A 22,003-nucleotide genomic window follows, 5' to 3' on the forward strand; every position below is an offset into this window, starting at 1 on the left:
TCAAATGCACGTTCTTTTTCTCACCTTTCCGAAGCATGGAGCGCAATAGCAGGCAGAGAAAGGGTGATGCACGTGTTGAACACTACCTGACCTGGCAAGTTGCTGGCAGTGCCCCCCCGCCCGCTCCTGAAAGAGGGCACACACACACCGCCGCCCCGAGTACTTCACAAATCTTTAAAAGACCATGCGCTTGTTCATGAGGCTTAAATGGTTTATCACCTCTTCTAGAACCCTTGCATCGACCCTCTGACGTTTCATGGAAAAATTACCATGTAACACAATACCAAGCCCTGTCAGCTGAAACCCCCAAGGAATCGTGGGGCATATTATCAAGGGGGTTTATCTCCGCTTTTTTGGCTTTAAAAACCATGAAAGCGGAGATAAAATTATTTCCCTATTATCAAGCTGTCGCTAACACCAGTTAGTGACAGCTAAAAGGAGATAGCGACCATCTTGGGCCCCGCTTTGCATGTCAGTGATACTTATCACTAATGACATGCAAAGTGGCGTGCCAAGATGTTAGCGACTGGAAACAGTCCCTAACATCGCTACCTTCTATTACCAACTTTTGGAGATATTCGCGCTAAGCGCGAATATGTCCAAAATCTAACACCTGCCCTGAGCAGTTCTTAGCCATGTTATCCAATGGGAGGTGGATAACATGGCTAAGAGCATTAGGTCGATAATACATGAATATCGCTGACTTTTCTGCGATAATAGCAAGGTTTATCTGCGATAAAAATCGCCGATGTGCGGCGATAATTTTTGTCTCTAAACAAGTTAGAGACAAAAATTATCGCTACTTGTTCGTAATATGCCCCCGGGTTTTTGCTTGCAGAAATCGGGAGGCGGGAGACTAGCACTGAAATCAGTACTCACACGCCTGAATCGGGAGGATTGGCATGTCTGAATTCTCTACAGCTGGGGCCATAAACTACATCCGCAGGGTTAGGTGATAGCCTGGAACCAGCCTGGCATCTAAAATGGCTGCCGTGCACGACAAAATTGTGGCATTCGAAAAAAGGCAAGATGGCGCAGCCGCTGGAAGAGATGTATCAACATATATCAGCCTCCTCAGCCACCCTCAGGAAACATAGGGGATTAGGATATGTCTCCCGCACCCCCTTATACCTAGTACTTTAATTAACGAAGCACAAAATGGCGAATTCCCGTTTCGCTACCAGTTTGCGGCCCAGTTCGCGGCCCGTGAAGCGCTTCTACCGTGAAAAATCATTTTTTTTTTATTTTCCCCACGGGACCCTTTAATAACCCCAACAACATTCCTAGGGGGTCAAGAGGGGGATACCTTGCCCCCTTTCATTAAATTCCCCCTTAGTTTTTCACCTTTTCTTCTCTCTCGATCCTACCGAGAGACAAGATGGCGGCCGCTCCGGACTGTCACGCAGCAAAAAAAAAAAAAAAGCTCACGCACAGCCGCTGGAAGAGATGTATCAACATATATCAGCCTCCTCACCCACCCTCAGGAAACATAGGGGATTAGGATACGTCTCCCGCACCCACTTATAACTAGTAATTTAATTTACGAAGCACAAAATGGCGAATTCCCGTTTCGCTACCAGTTCGCGGCCGCGCTTCTACCGTGAAAAATCATTTTTTTTTTATTTTCCCCACGGGACCCTTTAATAACCCCAACAACATTCCTAGGGGGTCAAGAGGGGGATACCTTGCCCCCTTTCATTAAATTCCCCCTTCGTTTTCCACCTCTTCTTCTCTCTCGATCCTACCGAGAGACAAGATGGCGTCCGCTCCGGACTGTTTAGAATGTTGACAGACACCGGAGAGCCAATCAGCTTTCTGCGCGCAAAGTTCCGATAAGCGAAAAGTAAGCGGACCGGATCGCTGCCCAGAGCGCTGTTACAGATATATATCTTGGTTTGAACGTTAATTTCTCAAAAACTACTGGAGCACATATATTGAGACCTAGCAAAGGCACATCGGGCTAACAGTCCCTACAATTTTGCCAAGTTTCGTGCAAATCCATTCAGCCGTTCGAGCTAAAAGTGAGTCCAACCGCCCTATGGAAAAATGAATGGGAAAAACGCGTTTTGGGACCCCCCTTTTTTCTCAGCCCCCCCTTGACGAAACCCCACCAAATTTTCAGGGGCTGCTCAGAAACAAAATGTGCCATTTTCCTGAAAATTTCAGCCGATTCCGTCCACAAACGCCAAAGTTATTAGACATAGAATTTTCAAAAGTCCCATAGGGAAAAAATTCTAACTATATATACCTACTGGCGATAGCCAGTAGGTAATATATATATATATATATATATATATATATATATATATATATATATATATGTATGTTTATATATGTGCAACGAACCCTCCATTAGATGAAGAAAGCGGCCACACGGGGAAATTCCATCAGGAAACACTTTTATTGGACAATCAGCTGAGCATGATGCATTTCGGCTAAAATAAGCCTTCCTCAGATGCCGTTAATGTCCGGTTGTTACCACACCCACGTTTAAAATAGGAGAGAAAATGTGCACCTATAGAAGTAATCCTTGAATGGATTGAAATGTACTACTTTTTGGAGTTCACAAACTTTGGCAGTAGTAGCCTTGGAAAGCTGCATAGTCTCAAGTTTCCAGGCATACTACTGGTAATCAGACACCCAAAAGGTGATGCGATGAATGTTTGCAAATAGTCTAACCAGTGGTAATTGCTCAGGATAGCATTTCAACACACTGTTTTTCGCCCACTGCGCTACTCTAGACAGAGACCTTCCAAATGCAAATCAGTCCATCCGAAACTTGGTCATCTCACCCCTCCACCCTGAAGCCCACTGCTTATTCAGTTGGTATTTTTCAGATTCACACCTCCCAATCTCATTGACTAAGCTAAGCTCCTGAAGTAAACTTTCATATTTCTCAAGACGTTGCAGAATTTCTCTTTGTATATTTATACTGCATATGTGCCATTGCTAAAAAATCAGGACGGTTATGTGCATACAGTGGACATGTTCTCTTCTCTCTGGTAATGTGCAGTAATGAAAAGGGCTAACACAAACACTCTATCAAAAGTAATTTGTATTTAATCATAATTGATATTCTTAAAATTTGCTGCCCAAGGAGATGTATTCCATGGTTTTAATAGTGCATTTTCTCAATTTTTTAAAACCTATTGGTGAGCCAACATGAATTTAAGAGGTTAGCAAAAATCAGTACGAACCGCTTTTCTTCAATAGAAGATAGGGCCAGCCTCTCAGTACGGAATCATGGTTGAATGGCCCTATGTACGTACATACAAATGAAACCACAACGCTAGCTAACAAACCCTTTCAACGACCGGACTAAGCTACAGCTTCTAAAGTTGAGAATGGGGGTGATCCCCCTATCTTGTCACCTCCCTAAATTGAAAAGAGACTTTTCTCAGGAAAAGTGTCGGCTCTGCAGCCAACACAAGGAGGATATAATACACTTAATCAGCCTGTGCCCTAACCTCTTAGAGGATAGAAGGGCTCTGCTACGGAGGGGTTGGATTGCAAAAGACACAAAATCCTGAAGAGGAGCTGTCCTGGCTTCTTTTGACCCCCTGAACACTTCCCTGAACTGCGCCTTGGTCAGATTCATGGATCGCTTCATCAAGATGCTAGAGGAGGAGAGATGTGAATGCGAGGGACAGACGGGCAACCTGTCCCCTCGCCCTCACTGAGTCTATTGCCGCCGGTTACTGACTAACGGTCATGCTCTAGACTTTCAACCAATGCATGACACAAGGCGTTTATTTGTTCAAATTGTTTTTCTCACATAATCTTCTCCCCCTCCACTTAGGAAGATGCCTAACTCTCTTTTTTTAAACAAATACAATTCACATAATATTTCGCACTGTGCAATATGCAACAGAACCTTTTATGTTACAATGATTCTTTTCTTAATTCCTAACTGCTCAAGCTTTTAGATTGTAGGTTTTAACGATGCTTTTAACTTTCCTACCAAAGCCAGTACCTAAGGACATAACAATGCTTTTGAACTTGTCAAAGTCAGTCCCTAACGAACGAACTTCTATCTCTGTATACTGTGCAAATGTTTTTAACAAATCATGCAATAAAGTTAAAAAATAAATAAATGTAGTGGCTTATTTAATGTTTGGGCAAGCAATACTGGATGTACAGAGAAAAATTAAGGAAAGCTGTGCCCACACAAGCGAAGGGGATATAAGGCATTATTGATACAAGGTAATTTCTGGACCTCTTGGAAGGCTCTCTGGTGACAGCGGCTTAAGTTAAAAGCCATCAGAGAAGGACTTAACTGATGGGAAGCTGGGACATTCCAAATGGGACAATGTCTCTGAATTATTTGTAGTGCTGGAGCACAATGGACCCCATGTAATCCTCTGAAATGCCAGTCAGGCTGTGGTTGAACCACGCACGAGTAATCTACTGAGAGGAGCAGTGTTAGTCACATACCAAAGGCCCAGGATTATAAAGAATGTTCACATGTTTGCTCATTGGGCAGGCCACCTCTAGGACTGTGACTTCGAATACTGGCTCCACCATCAGGTTGTGAGATCCTGAGATCAGAGGTCAATTGCAGCAGCATCACAGATGTGGGGTACTGTCTTGCTCTGTGCCATAGTGCACAATTAATTCTGTGCCCCAGGCGCTGTCTAAGACAGTGCCCCTTTTCACACCAAATGCACTATTTGTAGTGTAGGTCTGAACTCATCCCTGTATGGAGAATAGCACACCAGTGAAAGGCAGACCAGCTGTTTTAAGCTTTGAGCCCATCTTTCAGTGCAGATGGCAACCCTGCCTACATTTCAAAGTGGGGCCGAGGTTGAAGAACCCCCTGCATGCAGGTGCAATGAGTAACTGCATCTGCCTCCCTGGCAGTGCCTGGGAGGTGTCCCTTGGATACCAATGCCCACCTCACAAGGGGTTCCCTCAGTGGCCGCACTAACTGTGCAGCACAACTACATGGCACATTGTCATTGTGTCTCCTAACTGCCTCTTTCTTGATGTGTCTGTAACATGACGTGGGTTCAAAGCTAATTATTGCCTCATTTGCAGGAGCCACACTCCCATGCACATGAGGTAGCACCCCCTTGAGATGGCACAGGTGAAAATTTTGCGCTGGCACTATCTTTATTACAGAAGGGGCGATGCAAGCATCTGTGACCCGTTATGTAATGACAAAGTGCCCAAGGAGAGCAAAAAGCGAGCGCACCCACCTGTTGCACCCCCTGGAAACTGATCCTATATGGTTCTTTTCCCCATTAGCTAGCAGAACGTTGGTTGCACATTACAGTACAATGTCAAGTGAGTTCTTAAGGTTGGTGCATGGGCAGTTACTACCAAAGGCAAAGTGAAATGTTTCAATCCTTTAATCTGACGCCTGCCTGTTGGTGCCTCCTACCTACGCTTATTTTACATAGTCCCAGTCCTGTCAATTCTGTAGAGAAATCGGAATAAACCACAAAGTAGTTAATAATCTTTTTGGGATGCTCTTATGCATAATGCCACAATAAAGGGGTTGCCTCATAATATTACACAACCATTAAACAGAAAAGGTGTGAATGTCAGTGAAGAACAAGCGAATGAAGCTCATACTTGAGAAATAATAGTGAGAAAATCTGGTTAAAAGGTGTGTCTTAAAATACTATCACTGAAAATACCAAATGTGTGTTTTTCTTCGTTTCCTAGGACCAGTATGTCTTCCTCCATACTTGTCTCAAGAATGTGCTGTCTGAAAAGCAGTCCTGAAGGGGTAAAGCTCAAGAGATGCCTGATGATGGCCTGCACCTTAGGGGCCCAGACAAAGGGAAACGATGGCTCTTGCTGGCTGGAGCTCAGGATGCCAGAATGGCTGAAAAAAGACGACAGGCGGAAGCAAGATCAGTCACGGAAGAGCAGAAGATACGCGCCCAGGCTTTGGGTCCAGTAGATGTTGAATGTTACAACACCAGACTCCTCTATTCTGAACCCTGGCCATGACACTGCACTTGGGAACATATAGTTGTAACAGTACTCACCTGCCCAAAAGAGTCAAGCACTGTGGTGTAACATTGCCCATTCTGAGAATGGAAACCTTGGCAGGACAACCACCCTGTACTTTCATCTTCTTCGCGAAAACCTCTACATCTCTCGCATTGAATCAGCACTGACAGCACAAAGACTTACCATTATGTGTGTCTTTTTATGAGGAATGACGGATCCTATGATATCTGCAAAGTTAATTAATGGGAAAGCTCTGGTTTGGCTTTAACTCAAAGTAATTAACTCTATATTGTCAATGGCTTGGGACGGGTAGCAGGGATATTTTTCTGGTGAGTGGACGAAGGGACTTGTTCTCTTCCATTGATTCTTTTTACTAACCTTTATATTTGGCCCTTCTAATGGATTACTCAGCTCCTGATTATTATCCAGATTTAAGAGACCTTCATTTATCCTTCGGGCCGTTGGCTGCCCACTGAGGGTCATTTTGCGTCTGGCTTTACAGCGCAGCTGTCTGTAGGACCTTTGTTATCAATTGTTCAATATATACCTAGTGAACTTTGGCTCTGTCAAGAGAAGTGTTTCTGCCTCACCACATGTTGTTGGGTGGTTGGGGTATCATTCTGCCTCCTACGGAGTGCTTGCTTTTCAGTGAATAAGTGACTGTTGTACAACTCAAACGTGCACTAAATCATCAAATTCTTATTTCATAGGTGCATTTTATAAAATAAACAATTGTTGTGTTTTTTCACTGTAGTGTCTTTTTTCGTGATTTAATCAGGACTTGCCAATGCTTGTCCTAACAGTTCCAGTTCCCGCCAGAACAAGTAATCTCTATGCAACATGTTGATCTTTGATTGATTTTACATCCTCTCAAGAGCCAAGAGTAAATTCCCTACAATAGAAAAAGCTGTGCCAATCTTGCTTATTTCCAGCCAAGAAGGTACTTTGCCATTCTTAGAGTCCTAGTTCATTTCCCTGTGTGTGTCATAAGCCATTGAAGTTGTCCTTTGTCTTTGGGATGGTGCTGTAATGGAAAATATCTTTCTTCTCAGTGCTTCTGCATGGTCTCGTCCATGGGTCCAAGCTCAGGTTAAGGTTGGCATCGGATTTCCGGGGCTCTTGTTTTCATGAACATATAATGTCCGAAAGCTACTGCTTGAGACAAAAAGGGAAGATATATCAAAGGTCAGACGCTTTTGCAGGCTAACATTCAGAGAGCAAGAACCTAAGACACATAAGATTGACCTGCTTATTGAGGGGTAGGAAGTGGGATCAGAGGTAGATACATGGGTGGACCCATGTGATTTGTGTATTTCCCACAGAACTGTCAACCTGGTCTTATAGTCCACTCTACTCCACAGCTCCCACAAGCGTGGTTGCCATGCCTAAATGCCTGTACCGGTGGGGGCATAGAGAGGGTGGGAAGGGGCAGGCGCACACACTGTATCAAATTTGAGACCTGTCCAAACGAAACAGTGAACATGCCTCTCGCAATGAATGTTATGTGATTTGTTTTTTGTTAAGCATAACGTGCACCATCAAATGACCTCTTTGCGCTAACCTAAAGGTATTTGAGTGGGCAATAGTTATTTAGATACTCATTAAACACCCATAGTGAAAAGCCAGCTTTTAGGGTCACTTCTGAAATTCAGAAGAGAAGACTCCAGGCACATCTGCTGCACACACTCTGGAAGCTCTTCTCCAACTCTTGTAAATATAACTTTTTGGATCACTAACATAGAAGCTGTTTGTAATCGGAGAGCACGTTTATGGGCATATTTTGTAAATTTCCTTCTTAAGAAGGAAGGACCAGTGTTGTATTAAATTTGTTTTGCTTTGCTTTATTTGAATGTAGACAGCGCGCAAATACCCAAAGGATGTCCTGACGCTCGAGAAGGAATGAGGTGCACTGTTCAAAGCAAGAATAATTAGGTGTTGAACTGCTTGAGGAAAATTAAGAGATTGTAATCTTCATGAATGATAGGCAGAAGCTTCTTCCAGGCTTGGGCGGCAAATACAGAGAAAGCTTCCCCACCTTTGTGCATCTTGGCAAATGTGGGCATATTTACTAAATGTAATGAGCTGGCACGAAAGGCTGTTGCCGGCACACAAGGGGAGAAGAGAGAAGATTTCTGGACATGAAGCCATGCATATCTCAATGACCGAAACAAAGACTCTTGAAAAGGCAGCGTTTGCATACAGGTAGCCAGTGAAGGACAACAAGGTGAATGGAAGTTCTGAGGCGTTTGTTAAGACCTATTATAAGATGAGCAGTTGCATTTGTATCAGTTTCAATCTAGGAAAAAGATTGCTAGAGAGTCTAGAGAAGAGAAAGCTGCAGCAATCCAACCTGCTAGTAACAGTAAACTAGACGCATATTTTCATAGAATCACTAGAAAGCAGAGGAATACTTTTTCTCAGCTCCATCATAAAAATAGAGATAGCTGTAAGTTCATTGATATAGGTTTTAAATGAAAGTTTACTGTCAAAAAGTATTCCTAGATTGCTAAAAAAAAAAAAAAAGTCTAGATGGAAAAATTGCGGAAAACCAATACCTCTCTCTTATCAGTGTTGAGCCTAAAATAGCTTACATTCATCTAGTTGGCTACTGAGCAAGGACAGCTGCTAACGTGGTCCTGAACATGCAAATTTACAATTATTTGAGTATTATTTGCTAATGAAAAAAACTGGATCCACTGGCTGCTATAAGGTCAAGCTAGAAAGGCCACATAGTGATTGAACATTAGGCTCAACAAGGAACCCTGGGTAACTCAGCAGTTTTTTCTGTTCAAAGTATTTTATTTTATTGAATAAGAAAAACATAGATCAGATATCATTGCGATACAAGTAAAAGGTAGACCTTCAATACAATAATGTCAAATAGATGATATACAATTCCATGTAAAAAAAAATATGGAGCTTCACACACATGACTATAGTGGTACAATAAAATATAAAAAGTAGCTATGAATCCACTATGAATCCGGGTCCACTTGTAAATACAGCCCATGTAAGGTACCTAACGGTATCCAAATATGAGTAGGTCCAGATGTGAAGATGTTTGTACATATCATCGCGTAACAAAGCTGTGGAGTGCATACTATGGTAATGTATATTATACTGATGTATTGCCTTGTAGTCAAGGAGAACAAGCCAAAAAAGAAAGTGTGGGGGGTGCGAGTGAGATATCCGGAGACCGGAATTGATTTTGTTCAGACACTGGGGTCTGACCAAGAGTGAGTTATGCTTCATTTGTGTTCTTTTCCATGAATGTCTAAAGAGCGCCAAACTGCACTGAAAATTGGGGGGATTGCAGTTTAGACTGTAGGGTGTGTGCCTCTCTGAGGTATGAAACCCATGTCCACCAGGTTTGATGAGAGAGAAGGATAAAGGATTTAAATTTGAAAAGAATAACTTTCCCTGCAATAGGTAAAAGAAGGTCCAGCAGGACCATACCATTGCCTTACGAGCCTAATCTGCTATAGGACTCCGGGGCATATTAATACAACGCAACAGCAGGAACTGATCACCGTCATTAATAACCTGTCAATTTCACACAGCAGACTGCTGGTACTGGGAGATTTTAATCTGTGGACTAACGGCCAACTTGACACAGCCTTCCATAATATTACACAATCCTGTACCAATTTAGGATTAAAACAGTAGATAACTACCCCCACACACAAGGAAGGAAACGTACTGGATTTAATATTACCATGGGAACAATACTACCTGTAGGGTGTTCGGACCACCATCTCCTACTATTTAACATCCATACTCTGACTAACTCAGGCACAGCAATCACACAGACTAGAACCGTCATTGGCCGCGACTGGAAGGGTCTGTTAAAAAGGAAAGAGGAAGGGAAGTCTGACCTCCTACTAGTGGGAGATTCGTTCAATCTAGAAAACGATATTTCTACGAACTATCACCTTCTATGCAATGAGATAACTAGGAAACTGGACTGTATCGCACCGCTGAAGGCAATCAGAAAAAAAGGAAACCCTTCTACGCCCTGGTACTCGGATAAATTGAAAAAGATGAAAACGCCTGTAAAAAGGCGGAGAGGTACTGGAGGAAAAATTACTCAGAGCAGGTGAGACTGCTCTGGAGGCAGACAATCGTGCAATACAAAAAAGAGATCGTCATAGCCAAAGCAAACTATTATGCAGACCTAATCTCACATAGCTCCAACAAATCACGTGACACCTTCAGGATAATTAAAAAACTGTCCCATCCTGAATGCGCTAATAGCCAAATCAAACCCTCACAGGAACTATGTGACGGTCTGGCACTCTTCTTCCAGGAAAAAATCACCAAGATCATTAAGAGCATGAAGGATGCCCCCCCCCCCCTCCAGCGCAGCATAACAGTAACACCAAGAATGGGGAGAAGAACGAGGGAAATATAAGACACCCCACACCAAAGGCTATCCTGGAGATTTTCGAGACTCCGACTGAAGAAGAATTCGAACAAACAGCTCTTAACATAACATCAGGATCCCCTTTGGACCCTTTACCTCACAAAATAGTAAAGGAGTTCAGGGATGACCTCTTCCCAGTATTCCGACAACTGTGTAATCAATCTCTTAACACGGGTATGGTACCAAAAGATTGGAAATTGGCAATTGTCACCCCCCTTCTGAAGAAATCAAACCTGGACCCCAACTGCCATAAAAACTACCGACCAATATCGCTCTTGCCATACCCAATTAAGATCATGGAACGGATGGTCATCAGATCATTGTCCCTCTTCCTGGAAACTAATAACATCCTTGAGGAGGAGCAATTCGGCTTCAGACCAGCTCATGGAACCGAGTCAGCTTTACTGACGGTACTGGACGACCTGCGAATGAGGGCAGACAGGGGAGAATCAGCAATCCTAATTTTGCTGGACCTGTCCGCCCCATTCGATACGGTGAGTCATGATATCCTGCTGACAAGGCTGAAGAGCATTGGAGTTGGGGGAGTTGCGCTTGACTGGTTCCAGTCCTATTTGACGGACAGGTGGCAGGCAGTAGCACTACCTCCATACCAGTCGGAATTCGCCACAATGCCATATGGAGTCCCACAGGTATCTGCAATCAGTCCGATACTTTTCAATGTATACATGCAACCCCTGATGGGCATCATCAAGGCTCACGGCATTAGCGTGATCAACTATGCGGACGACACGCAGCTGATGATCTCTCTTGATGGTGCCCATGCAGACTCACTCGAGACCTTCCATACTTGCATGATGGAAATGACATCCTGTCTAAAGAAGAACTCACTACAGTTCAATAGTGAAAAAAACGAAATATTGCACTGTAAAGTAGGTAGAATCACTAGAAGCCTGCCCTCTGATTTCTGCCCTCTGGAGTCAGGAGAGCCATTAGTCCCAGTAAAATCAGTGAGGAACCTACGAGTCAGTTTCAATGAAAGTTTGAGTTTGGAGACCAATGTCAACAAGCAGGTAAGCAGCTGCTTTGCTTTAATGCGAGGACTTAGAAAGCTGCTCCCCCTTTTACCAGTACAAGTTAGAGCCACCGTAGTGAGGAGCACCATTCTCAGCCGCCTGGATTACTGTAATGCTCTGTTACTGGAATCACCTGCCTACCTGATTTCCAGACTTCAGAGCGTCCAGGCGGCAGCAGCAAAAATGGCACTCTCCCGAGGGCGAAGATCCTCCACTACTCCTGCACTGGCAGAACTACACTGGATGCCTATACACCAGAGAATCCTCTTCAAATCCCTATGCACCGTCTTCAAGGCAGTGCATGGGATAGGTCCCCTACCACTACAAAACAAATTCAAGTGGTATGAACCCACTCGGACTCTCCCATCCTCCTTCACTAACCTCATTAGCATACCCAGGATCAGGAAAGCCACCTATGGTGGCAGAGCCTTCAGTATAGCGGCAGCCCGTTTGTGGAATAGATTGCCTATTGCCATCAGGAAAATAGATGAACTGATGGCCTTTAGGAAAAAAGTAAAAACATGGCTGTTCCCATAAATGTTATTGACCAGAAACAAAGGACCACCTTCTACTCAGGATGCACAGTGTTTTCAACTATATTCATGCAGCGCCAGGATGCCCGTAGGGTTGCAGAGAGCTTTAGAAATACTATAAATAAAATAAATAAAGGGTATACCATGGGGTATACCATGGGTTCTGTATCGGGTGCCGATATTTCCAGGATTCGACCTTCAAAGAACATGTGCTGGTGTGAGCCAGAGTCTTGGTTGCAGTTCCAACATTTGTCAGTCTCACATGTTAAGCTTGTGCAGTCTAGATGGGGTCCAGTGAAGCAGACTCATTGTGAAGAATTTGAATGTATGAGATAAAGGGAAATTTTGTTACATAGCACAAATATGCCGATATTTTGCCATTGATCATCAGTAATATGGTTAAATAGATCGACATTTAATTGACAATATGCGGAGTGTTGCCATATTGCAAGACATGACGGTAGGGACGAGTATTTGGTGAGAGACAGTTTTACCTTGATCTTTTCTAAACTATAGAAATCAATGTTAGAAAGGGTATGCATACCAGCTAATGGTGAAAAAGGAAGTGGATTGTTGTTAGTGTCGTATAAATCCTTGTGTAAGAACAACAGGAGAAGACCCATAAACCTCGTTGGGATGGGTGTGTCGTGTAAGCAGAAACAATTCCCAACAGGTATCATGTAAAGACAGTTTCAATAATGTATGCAATGTGCATTACAAAAAGGAAGAAACAAGGAATCACTTAAATTTTTTGAAAAAAGGCAGTATTATTCACCAAGAAGCAAAAGGGAATGGTCTTTCACATGACAATGCAGTTAAAACAGCACTGTACAGAGCAGATCATGTGACAGCCCAGTGGCACTTGGTGCAAGGTGCTATATACAATTGGTGATAGTGAAGGTGCAAGTGCTAAAGTGAACAGCGTGATCGACGCATGAACTAAAGTATTTACATCAAATAATGGCTCCACAGAAGCAAGTTGTAATCACTTAAAACAAGATTGTGAAAAATTGAACAGGAGCACAAAACGTGATATGCGTCATATGATTCGAGCTGTAAAGTCGACGGCGTTTCGATCCCCTTTAGTCGGGATCGTCATCAGGACAGGGTTGTCGATGGAACCAGGGCCGCACCAGAAGAGCCCCAATTGCCTTCCGCCGCCCTGATTCATTCAGCACTGGTTCCATCGACAACCCTGTCCTGATGACGATCCCGACTAAAGGGGATCGAAACGCCGTCGACTTTACAGCTCGAATCATATGACACATATCACGTTTTGTGCTCCTGTTCAATTTTTCACAATCTTGTTTTAAGTGATTACAACTTGTTTCTGTGGAGCCATTATTTGATGTAAATACTTTAGTTCATGCGTCGATCACGCTGTTCACTTTAGCACTTGCACCTTCACTATCACCAATTGTATATAGCACCTTGCACCAAGTGCCACTGGGTTGTCACATGATCTGCTCTGTACAGTGCTGTTTTAACTGTATTGTCATGTGAAAGACCATTCCCTTTTGCTTCTTGGTGAATAATACTGCCTTTTTTCAAAAAATTTAAGTGACTCCTTGTTTCTTCCTTTTTGTAATGCACATTGCATACATTATTGAAACTGTCTTTACATGATACCTGTTGGGAATTGTTTCTGCGTATAAATCCTTGATCAGCCTAATGCATTTGACGGCCCACGTGTTCGCAACCTCACCATTAATTTCAGTATTGATTTTAGGATTATGCCATAGTGATGCCCATCTGGAGTTCTGGATAGACTCCAGCAACCTTCTGTCCAGCAATTTCAGAGCATTCATGGTATCTAAGCAGTTTTAAATGCAGAACAATTGTGGGCCAAGAAGTCAGCCTGAGTGAGTCGCTTCAGCAAGGAAGTGATCAGCTGTGTAAGATGCCCTGCAGACTAACTGTGTATAGTCTATTGAGCCATATTGAACTGGAGTCCATGTTGAAAGCAAGAGCAACAAAATCTATAATAATACTGATGTCATTGCTGGCGACCATCAACACAGGGTCGCTTCTGAGGCTGAATCCAAAACCTTATTGATAAGTATTAAGAAGAGATTTTGTCCTCTCTTTATTTTAACAACTGTTTATTGAAGAAATCTTCCATAATGTTAGCCAACAGAGATAGTAAAGAGCACTGTTCCAGCAAAGTACTTATCTAATATCATACATAGACCATCTGAGGCTGATCCGCGAATATGATTGTGCTTGACATAACCTTGTAGCTGAGCTGTCACCACATTCTCTATTTGTTTTGTCTCGGAACCCTATTCAGAGGGCCACATGGAAAGCAGATCTGGGGGGAGGTAGATGCAGGCAGTGAACACAGGCTTACGACTTAAAATATGAACAAAAGCAGCAGTAAATGAGTGTCCAGTCAAAAACTTGCTTCTATGGAAAAAAGTAGTGTGTGTATATGAACACAAAGTAAAATATTGCATACTCAAATAATAAACACAGTCCTTCTAAGGTCAGGATTCTAGTGTTAGATAGGCTGGCAGGTACTAAAGTCTTACAATCATTTTAGTTTAGTCAGGGCTCAGGCACTCACAAGTCACAACAGCAGCTTTCACTCTTGGCATCAGAAAAACTAGTGAAGACCCTTGCTCTTTATGGCAGCGCCCCTCTGTCATGCTAGGTTGCTGAATTACTCAGCACACGGGCTATGTCCCGATCAGCATGGGAGTAATGCACACATCAAAGCAGCCCCGTCTGACATATGGGGTCTGTTAGGAATTGAGGTATCTGGTTGGCAAAGTATCCACCCTGTCCAAGCAGGAGCCACAATCCTAGTAAGGGTAAATCAGACACACAACCTGAATCTTCCCAAACTATCTCCAGACTAAATTCAGGTTCCCCTTTTGATCCTTGTCCTCCGCTGCTACTAAAGGTTATAAAAGATGAAGTTAATCCAACGATTAACTCCATACTCAATTCTTCACTCCAAACAGGAGATATCCCAACATGCTAGAAGGTCGCAGCTGTTAGACCTCTCCAGAAAAAAGCCATCCTAGACCCTACAGTACTATCAAATTTCCAGCGGTATGCAAACTTGCAGAGACCTGTATTGATAAACCGCTTACAGCATACCTGGAGGATAATAATCTTCTCCATCCAAATCAGGATGGCTTTAGGTCCCATCATTCGACAGAATCTGCCCTTTTATTCTCTACTGAAACAATTAGAGCTGCTTTGGATAAGGGCAAAAGAGCAGTCCTGATCCTGCTAGATTTATCTGCAGCCTTCAACACGGTGTCCCACAATATCTTGATACATCGCCTAAGGAGTGTGGGCATTGTGGGCACCGTGTTGAAATGGTTTAACAACTTTTTGAGACAAAGAAAGCAGATTACTATGCTAGGGCAGTACTGTTCAGAAGAAAGGGAAGTCCAGTCCGGGGTACCTCAGGGCTCCAGTGTGAGCCCCATTTTATTTAATCTTTATATGGTCCCACTGATGGAGCTCATTTCTTCCTTTGCCATCAGCTCAATAGCATATGCTGACGACACCCAACTAGTCCTAATCTTGGATGAGGACGCGGCAATTGCTGAATGCTCTCTGAGAGACTGTCTGAAGGCCACTTTTGAGTGGATGAACATGAATCATCTGAGATGTAACACCGCGAAGACAGAAATTCTACCCTTTGGTAAAAATAATCTGTTCTCCCCCCCAAACCTGTTGGCCGATAGAGGCCGAGGCGCCGCCTAGCACTATGACGGCGGCTCGAAATCTAGGAATCAAATTCGACGAGACATTATCCTTCAAACAACAGGCTAGTGAAGTAGCAGGCTCGTGCTTCAATTTAAGAAAGGGTCTCAGAAAATTATTTACCTTTCTTCCCCTATCAGCCAGACGAACGGTAGCAGTGGCATTAATTATATCCAGGTTGGATTATTGTAACAGTTTATATGCGGGGGCAAACAAAGCAGCTCTACATAAACTACAAATGGTCCAACATGCTGCGGCAAGATTAGTGCTGAAAATGCCTAGAAAAACCTCAGCCTCCGCAGCACTCGATATTGCTTCATTGGCTCCCCATCCAAAAGCGGATCCTGTTTAAGGTCCTAATGATAACTTTTAGGGCCTTCCATAAACGAGGCCCACAATATCTGTCTAAAAATTTCATTTGCTATCACCTCCGCCGAGAACTAAGATCGGCAACAGCCAATCTGATGGTTGTTCCAAAATTCGGGCTTGTTACGAGAAGAGGAAAATCCTAAGCAGTTAGAGGAGCTAAAGCCTGGAATAAACTCCCTTACCAAATTCGTGAAATCACTTGCGAAAGTAAATTTAGGACATTTCTTAAAACCTGGATTTATAGCATGGCAGACACAACCTGCAAAACCCTGGTCTAGGAGCTGAACGCCAATGTGAGTACTACAACTTTCACCATCTGGAATACACAAGTCAAAAAGCGCCAAGATGCTCTTCGAAATGATAGCGCGCTATAAAAGTGCCTTATCACATCACATCACATCACAACCTAAATTAATCTGTGCTCACCCAGAGGTGGCTTGGCACAGAGCAGTCAGGCTCAACTTAAGAGGCAAGGTGTAAAGTATTTGTGCAACACTTAAATTAAAGTAATACAGTGAAAACACCACAAAAAGACATCACCATTGTAGAAAAATAAAGAATATTTATTTCAGTAAAACAAGACCAAAATGATGAAATCCAATAAGTAGAACTTGAGATATTAATTTTTAAGGATTAAGGGCCAGATGTGGGTAAATCCGATTTACCGACTCTTAAATACCGACTCATACCGAATCGGTATTTAAGAGTCGGTAAATTGGAAGGAGGCAGATGTAGGTAAAAAATTACCGAATGTGTAAGAGTCGGTATTTACCGATTCTGTAAATACCGAATCTGTATTTCCCATTGATTCCTATGGGCCTTGAAGCCCATAGGAATCAATGGGAAATACAGATTCAGTATTTACAGAATTGGTAAATACCGAATCCTGCAAGGGTGCAGTGGGTGTCACTTTGACACCCTCTAGCACCCCAATTCCGGACTTGTGTGCCATGTGGCACACAGACCTGCCCTAACGGCATGTCTGTGTGTCACATTGCACAGGTGTGCATGCACAGATGTGCATGCACACCTGAATTTGGTATTTTACCACCCAATAGGATTGGGTGGTAAAATACCGATTTTCAAGGGCCTGTGGCACTCTTAGGAGTGCCACCTACATGTGGTTTTTCCGAATCAGTAAATATACCGATTCGGTATTTTACCGATTCTGTAAATTTACCGATTCGGTAACTTTACAGAATCGGTAAAATATAGGCCCCCTACAGCTGGAAACCCTAATACCAGTCGGTAACGGCCGAATTCGGCCGTTACCGACCGGTATTAGGGCTCCTACATCTGGCCCTAAATCTTAAAAACAGTGCTTACAAGTCAATAGCCCTGGAACGTTACTTTAGGTCGTGCTAGACTGGGGTAAATCCAAAGTTCCAGGCCAATTGCGATGAAGGCCAGGCTGCCTAAAGGACTCGGGTATGGTAAACTGAAAAGTATTTTGGATGGAGTATGGGTTGGCGTAGAAGTCTCGGTGTGTCGGTTCCAATTCATGCAGCCGGGTCGATGCGTTGAAGTCATGCCTCGCAGCAGAGTCCTCAAATCGGCTCTGCGTCCTCTAGCCTACAGTCAGGACCTCGGGCAGAGAATTTAGTCATCATACCTCGCAGTCAGATCAATGCATCATCGTTGAGCCGAGCGGGCTCAACGAGCTCTGATCAGCACTAAGTTGGTGTCAGAGGGCACTGCATCGCTTTCCGATCAGACCAGTGGTGGCAATGCATTGATTTTTACAGAAACAGCTGCAGAACCCACTTCTGAGGCCCAGGGCTGGAGGGGGCACCTCAGCCAAGGATAGGACTCACAGGTGGCATAGTCCAGCATATCTAGAAGAATTGCAAGAAGTCTTTTATGAACCTTAAACTTCATAGACAGAAAGGAAGCCAGAAAGCTGTTGGAGAAACTTGGGTTCAAGGGTGTAGAGAGCAGGTCCAGTCCATTCACTCCCAGGCAAGAAGCAGCAGCCAGCAATCAAACACAGCAGATCAGGTAGCAAAGTGGCAGTCCCTCCTACAGCACAGCAGTTAGCGGGCAGCAGGCCAACACAGCAAAGCAGTTAGGCTGGTGGAAGTCTCCTGCAGTACAGCAGTTCTTCTTCCATGCAAAATGTCATTGGTTCCAGCAAAGTTCTGATTTTATGGTATCAAGGCTCCAGTACTTATACCTAAATGTGCCTTTGAAGTAGAAAGACTTAAAAAAGGCATTTGAAGATCACAAGGCCTTGCCTGCCTTGGCTCCAGTCTCACTCCAGGCGAGTATGCAGGTCTTTGTGTGGGGGCAAGCACCCTATTAAATGCAAGTGTCGGCTCCTTCTTCCCAATCTACCCCAGGAAGTCCCACCATCCTCGTGATGGGCCATCAAGATGCAAATATGAATGAATGAATTGTGTCTTATACCGCGCTAACTTAGCCCAATGGGCGTCAAGGCGCCTACATCAAATAAAGGAATTAGCCAGGTCAGACAGCAGTATCTCATTGGTAGGCTCTGATGAAGTGCCAGGTTTTAAGGGCCTTTTTAAACAGGTCGATGGAGGGTAAGGTTTTGATCTCCACCGGAAGGGAGTTCCAAAGCTGAGGAGCGGCAACAGAAAAAGCTCTCGCTCCCCATCTGGTCAACCTAGCGCGGGGCACTACCAATTGGTGTAGCCCGGCCGATCGTAGGCATCTCATGGGTACATAGCGGTGAGCAGGGTACCAAGTGCGTCCGGAGGGCCAGCCTCAAGTGCTCTATATGTGAGACATAGGAGCTTAAAGGAGATTCTAAACTGGACGGGGAGCCAGTGAAGATTTCTCCTAGCAATGGTGGCTGATGATGCTATGGGAAGGGCCAGGACGAAGCGCGCTGCGGCGTTCTGTACAGTTTGCAGTCGATGGATAAGGCCCTTGTTGGACTCCACATAAAGAGAGATACAATAATCAAGCCTGGAGCCAACAAGAGCAATCGCAATCTGTTTGCGCGCCTGGAAGGAGAGATAGTGGAGAATTCTTTTTAAAATCTTGATGACACCCCAGCAAGTGGCCACGGTCCTATTCACTTGGAGCGTCATGGAGAGTGAAGTGTCAAAGATGACGCCGAGGTTTCTGGCCGATTGGGAGGGAGTGGGGCAGGTGCCGAGAGATGAAGGCCACCACTCGCTCGACCACACGTGTTGGTCTTTACCGAAGACCAAGACCTCTGTCTTGTCGCCATTCAGCTTTAGGGAGATAAGGATCATCCACTCCGCCACACGCTGCATGCATGACCTAAAGCTGAATGCGGATGTACTGACAGAGTGGGCCAGCGACACCATGATCTGGGTGTCGTCGGCGTAAGACACCCCCTCCATCCCCTGCGATCTTACAAGTCTAGCAAGGGGGGCCACGTAGATGTTGAATAGGGTCGGGCTCAGGGCCGACCCCTGTGGCACCCCACATTGCAATGACTTGGCAGGGGAGAGGAAATCTCCGAGCATGACTCTCTGTTCTCTGTCATGGAGAAAGGAGTTAAGAAGACTCGGGGCCGGTCCAGTAACCCCTGCCTCCCTGAGCCGAGATGTTAAAATGGCGGGAGACAGAGTATCGAACGCAGCCGTGAGGTCTGATAGGACCAGCACTGTGGTTTGGCCAAGGTCAACTTTGCGGCGAATGTTATCCACCACAACAGTGAGAGCGGATTCGGTGCTATGATGTTTTCTGAATCCGTGCTGCGAGCTATCAAGATACTCACTAGACTGAAGAAAGGTGGAAAGATGTGTATTAAGGTGCGCTTCTAACATCTTTGCCGGGGCTGGAAGTAAAGAGATCGGCCTAAAATTCTTAAGGAGGCCCGGGTCCAGGGACGGTTTTTTAAGGAAAGGCTTCACTATAGCCTTCTTCCACACCGGCGGAAAAGAACCCTGGACAATAGCCCCGTTCATGATTTCAAGCAGAGGCGGAAGAATGCTGTTTCTACACTCCTTTAACTTTTTTAGCGGTACAGGATCCATTGGGGAGGAGGATTTGGTCCTGTCTAGCAGGAGATTAAGTCCTTCCAGTGAGAGTGCTGGAAATTGGGTGAAGGATTCGGAGGGGCCTTCAACCAAAGTATCAAGGTTGGCTATAGTGAGAGGAACATCATTGTCCAGGGAGTGGCGTTGAGCTTCCAAGGAAGTGTGGATATCCGCGATTTTACTACAAAAGAAATCCAAGATGTTATTGCAGAGATCTTGTGAGCTCACCACTGGATCTGGAAGTTGGAGAGAGCACAGTGAATCAGCAATTTTGAAGAGTTCTCTAGATGAAGTTAGAGAACTTGTAAGATTGGAGAAATACTCCTGCTTTTCCATGATCACTCTCTGTTTGTATTCCCGCAAAGCGGACTTGTGTTCCTCCCGGTTCTTCATATCCCAAGTTTTCCTCCAGCTTCTCTCCTTACTCCTACAGCTCTGCCTCAGAAGTCTCAGATGTTCAGAGAACCAGGGAGCAGTGGGCTTCTGCCTCGCCACATAGCGGAGAGAGGCGGGGGAAAGCTTCTCAACTGCAGTAGTGATGGAGTCCACGAGTTCTTGAGCTGCCTCACCCGCCTCCCTTGAAGAGGAGGGCTCACGCCCCTTTTCCTTTGGTGTGACTGTCTAGATTGAATGCACAAAACCCAGCTGTCACCCAACCCAGGTGTGTATTCAGAGACACAGAATCACAGAATGGATAAAGTATTTTTTTTATTTACTTTCTAAAAGTGGCATATTTAGACTTACAATTCAAAATCCAACTTCACCATAAATTGTGATTTTAAAGTCCAGAGATGCCAAACTCCAAATCTCAATCTTTCCCCATTTGGAAATGACACAAAAAAAATGTTTTAAGGCAATCGCTGTGTTAACCTATGGGAGAGATGAGCCTTGTAGTAGTGATAAACAAATATAGCAGTTTTTCACTGCCAGGACATGTAAAACTCTAAAGTACTTGTCCTATTTTTTTATTACACTGCATCCTGCCTAGGGCCTACCTTAGGGGTGACTTATATGTAATAAAAAAGGAAGGTTTGGGCCTGTCAAGTTGGTCAATTTGTCAGATGGCAATGGTGGTTTACGTAGCACACTGCAGTGGCATGCCTGAGCCACGTTTAAAGGGCTACTGAAGTGGGTGGCACAAGTAGTGCTACAGGTCCACAAGTAGCATTTAATTTTGAGGCCCTGGACACATATAGTGCACTTTATTAGGGACTGATCAGTAAATTTAATATGCCAATTATGGATAAGCCAATGTTACCATGTTTTGAGTGCAGAGCATATGCACTTTAGCACTGGTTAACAGTGATAAAGTGCCCCGAATCCTAAAGCCAGCAAAAACAAAGTCAGCAAAACAGGAGGTCAGAAGGTAAAAAGTCAGGAGAAACCACACAAAGGATGCCATGTCTAAGAGGATCAATGGCTTTATTCTACACATGGGCTATGGCCTGATTGGCACTGCAGTAATGCACTGTTCAGGGCACCCCCACTGGCACGCGAAGTCGCTGACTGTACTCGGGCAAGGCCCAGATTGGCACAACAGTAATGGCCCTCTTTGACATATGCGGTCGCCGACTTGAGTCTGCATACAGATGACGGCTCGATTGGTGTAGCAGCAGCTTCCTCAAACCTTGCAATAGGAATCCACTCACCAGGATCCCTCACTTCCTCAAAGAGCTCTCCTTTTTCTCACAGGGCACACAGGTCTTGGTAAGAACTGGTGCTCCAGGGCAGGTGGTCTTGGAATTTCCCTAGGTGATATACCCTCACCCTGCTTAGTGACTTGGCCCTGTGTCATGGGCACAAGTAGAAATCTTGATAGCTTCTTCTCTTCGACCTACACCCTGACTGGCTGCTTAGCAGTTAACAAATGTGGCCTATTTACAGACACAAAAAGTGATTGAGTTTGAGTCTCTGTATTTTATGCTTGGGCTCTGATTCATTTTAATATGGCCACTCCTCTGTCCTGCTCTACCTCCAGAA

At 44.4% G+C, this 22,003-nt stretch overlaps 1 protein-coding gene across 1 annotated transcript in view; it reads left to right on the forward strand.

Annotated features, from left to right (window-relative positions):
• The window catches only part of LOC147712454 (receptor-type tyrosine-protein phosphatase V-like), a 558,680-nt gene extending 551,972 nt beyond the window's left edge, over nucleotides 1-6,708 (forward strand). Inside the window, exon 46 of the mRNA XM_086923127.1 lies at nucleotides 5,671-6,708. Within this exon, the coding sequence (XP_086779253.1) occupies nucleotides 5,671-5,730 (60 nt within the window). The 3' untranslated portion in view covers nucleotides 5,731-6,708. The remainder of the gene's footprint in view (nucleotides 1-5,670) is intronic.
• The last annotated feature ends 15,295 nt before the right edge of the window (nucleotides 6,709-22,003 follow it).

Source organism: Lissotriton vulgaris, chromosome 5 (assembly GCF_964263255.1).
Source record: "Lissotriton vulgaris chromosome 5, aLisVul1.2, whole genome shotgun sequence".
Classification (NCBI taxonomy): domain Eukaryota; kingdom Metazoa; phylum Chordata; class Amphibia; order Caudata; family Salamandridae; genus Lissotriton; species Lissotriton vulgaris.